This window comes from Eurytemora carolleeae, unplaced genomic scaffold (genome assembly GCF_000591075.1).
Source record: "Eurytemora carolleeae unplaced genomic scaffold, Eaff_2.0 scaffold3336, whole genome shotgun sequence".
Classification (NCBI taxonomy): Eukaryota; Metazoa; Arthropoda; class Copepoda; order Calanoida; family Temoridae; genus Eurytemora; species Eurytemora carolleeae.
The window spans coordinates 1-1,657 of record NW_019399222.1 but is presented as its reverse complement, the minus strand read 5'-3'; the positions used below and the strand labels follow the sequence as shown (position 1 = coordinate 1,657).

Sequence of the window (1,657 nt, the reverse complement as noted above, 5' to 3'; positions counted from 1 at the left end):
TCTGGAATAACGGAACTATTGGCGTGGCTTGGGTTTTCCGCGTGGCTTGGGTTATTTATAGGATTCACACACAAACACGAATAAATCCGTTAGATCTGTACAAGGGATGGAAAAGGGGGGGGGAGATGAAGGAGAGAGAAAAAAGACCCTTTATGATCGCAGGAAAGATCAACACATCACTTTCCTGCTACACTACAGTGCATAGTATAGTATGGCTCACCTGCTGGAATAACCATGGCAAATATAGCATTACCACCAAGAAAGCAACTGTTAACTCGGTTTTCGTCATCCCTGAAAAAAAACAGACTTTTTTGTGCTTTAGTATTTTCAATTTGTGCAGTAAAATTTTTTAAAGATTTTTTTAACATTTTTTTTAGACTTTTTAACTTTTAAGGTCCTAAAAAGTTTCAGAAGTTTTTGCAATAAAAAGTTTTATTCTCTAAAAAACTCTTTAGACAATATCAGCCAAAAGTAGCAAAACTGACCCGATTTGATAGCAAATGGCTACAATGATACAACTGGCTGCAATGATATTTCTGTCAGAATTCATTTTTTCTAAATCTATAATTTTACCTTCTTAAATACAGGAATCCATCTGTTACAATGCTCACTGTTGTTGTTACAATAACTTAATACATAAAAATTAGATCATAATAGTTCCTAAAGGAATTAAGTCTTTGCCACAAACTTTGATTTTCTAAATATTTTAACTTTGGAACTTAATGTCTTAGAAGTTAGACCATAGATATTTTAATAAAAATATACAATTTAGTCGTCTGCGTCAAATGCTGAGAAATTTCGAAACACAGAAATATAATTATTGATCTGATTGTGCAGGCTATTAAAAGGGAATTTAATAATAAAATAAAAACTATTGTCATCGATCTTCTCATCTGTGGGTTATTTTCTTCAGAATTTCTACGTTTTTTTTCAAATTTCAGCATGTCAAACCTAACTGTGTGTTGGATTAAAGGGTATGTTTATTAAGATTACATAAGGTCTTTACAAACCAAATCGACCTGGAAAAAAATGTGAAGCCCTATTACCTATTAATGCTGGAATTCCATATCCAACTACATAGAATTTTATCATTGAGAAGGTCCCCGGTTCAAATACAGTTACCAGTGCAGTATAGAAAAAATATCCTTCAATCACTGAAACATAACAATAACAATAACAATAACAATAACGATAACAAAAACTGGCTTAAAGGAACTGTAAGCATAATGTCAAGTGATTATTCACACTAAGATGGCAATACCTGATTCACAAGCTTTGTCTGCGAAAAGTACATGAATTAGATATGAAAGTTTATAAATTTGAAAACTATTTATTTTTAACTAGGCTTTTAGGGCGCTTCGTGCCCATCTTCTATTTTGATTGTTAACATTTTCTCTTTGTATACATTGTGAAACAAAAACAAAAAAATTCTGCGGATTTACTAAAAAAAATTCGTGTATTTTCAAAACTTCCCGCATAGAACAAACGACCCTGTTTTAGAGTCTGAAAACGACCCGCACGACCCCAAAAACTGGCGCCGGTCCGACTCTGTTTTAGTACTAATAAAAGAGTCGTTTTTAGACCGAAAAGACCCTGAATCCGTCTCTCCTCAAAACGGATGGGTGTCGGTTTACTTCACGGCAGGGGGCCATTATCT

General features: G+C 33.6%; 1 protein-coding gene across 1 annotated transcript; it reads right to left on the bottom strand.

Moving 5' to 3' along the window:
- Positions 1-220: 220 nt before the first annotated feature.
- Positions 221-1,305, bottom strand: LOC111717734 (adhesion G-protein coupled receptor G2; the record flags this gene model as incomplete). The annotated part of the gene is given in 3 exon segments (XM_023493206.1): positions 221-291; positions 574-628; positions 1,047-1,305. Coding segments are annotated over 3 exon segments (172 nt in total), but the record flags the coding sequence as incomplete, so codon positions are not given.
- Between the last annotated feature and the right edge of the window lie 352 nt (positions 1,306-1,657).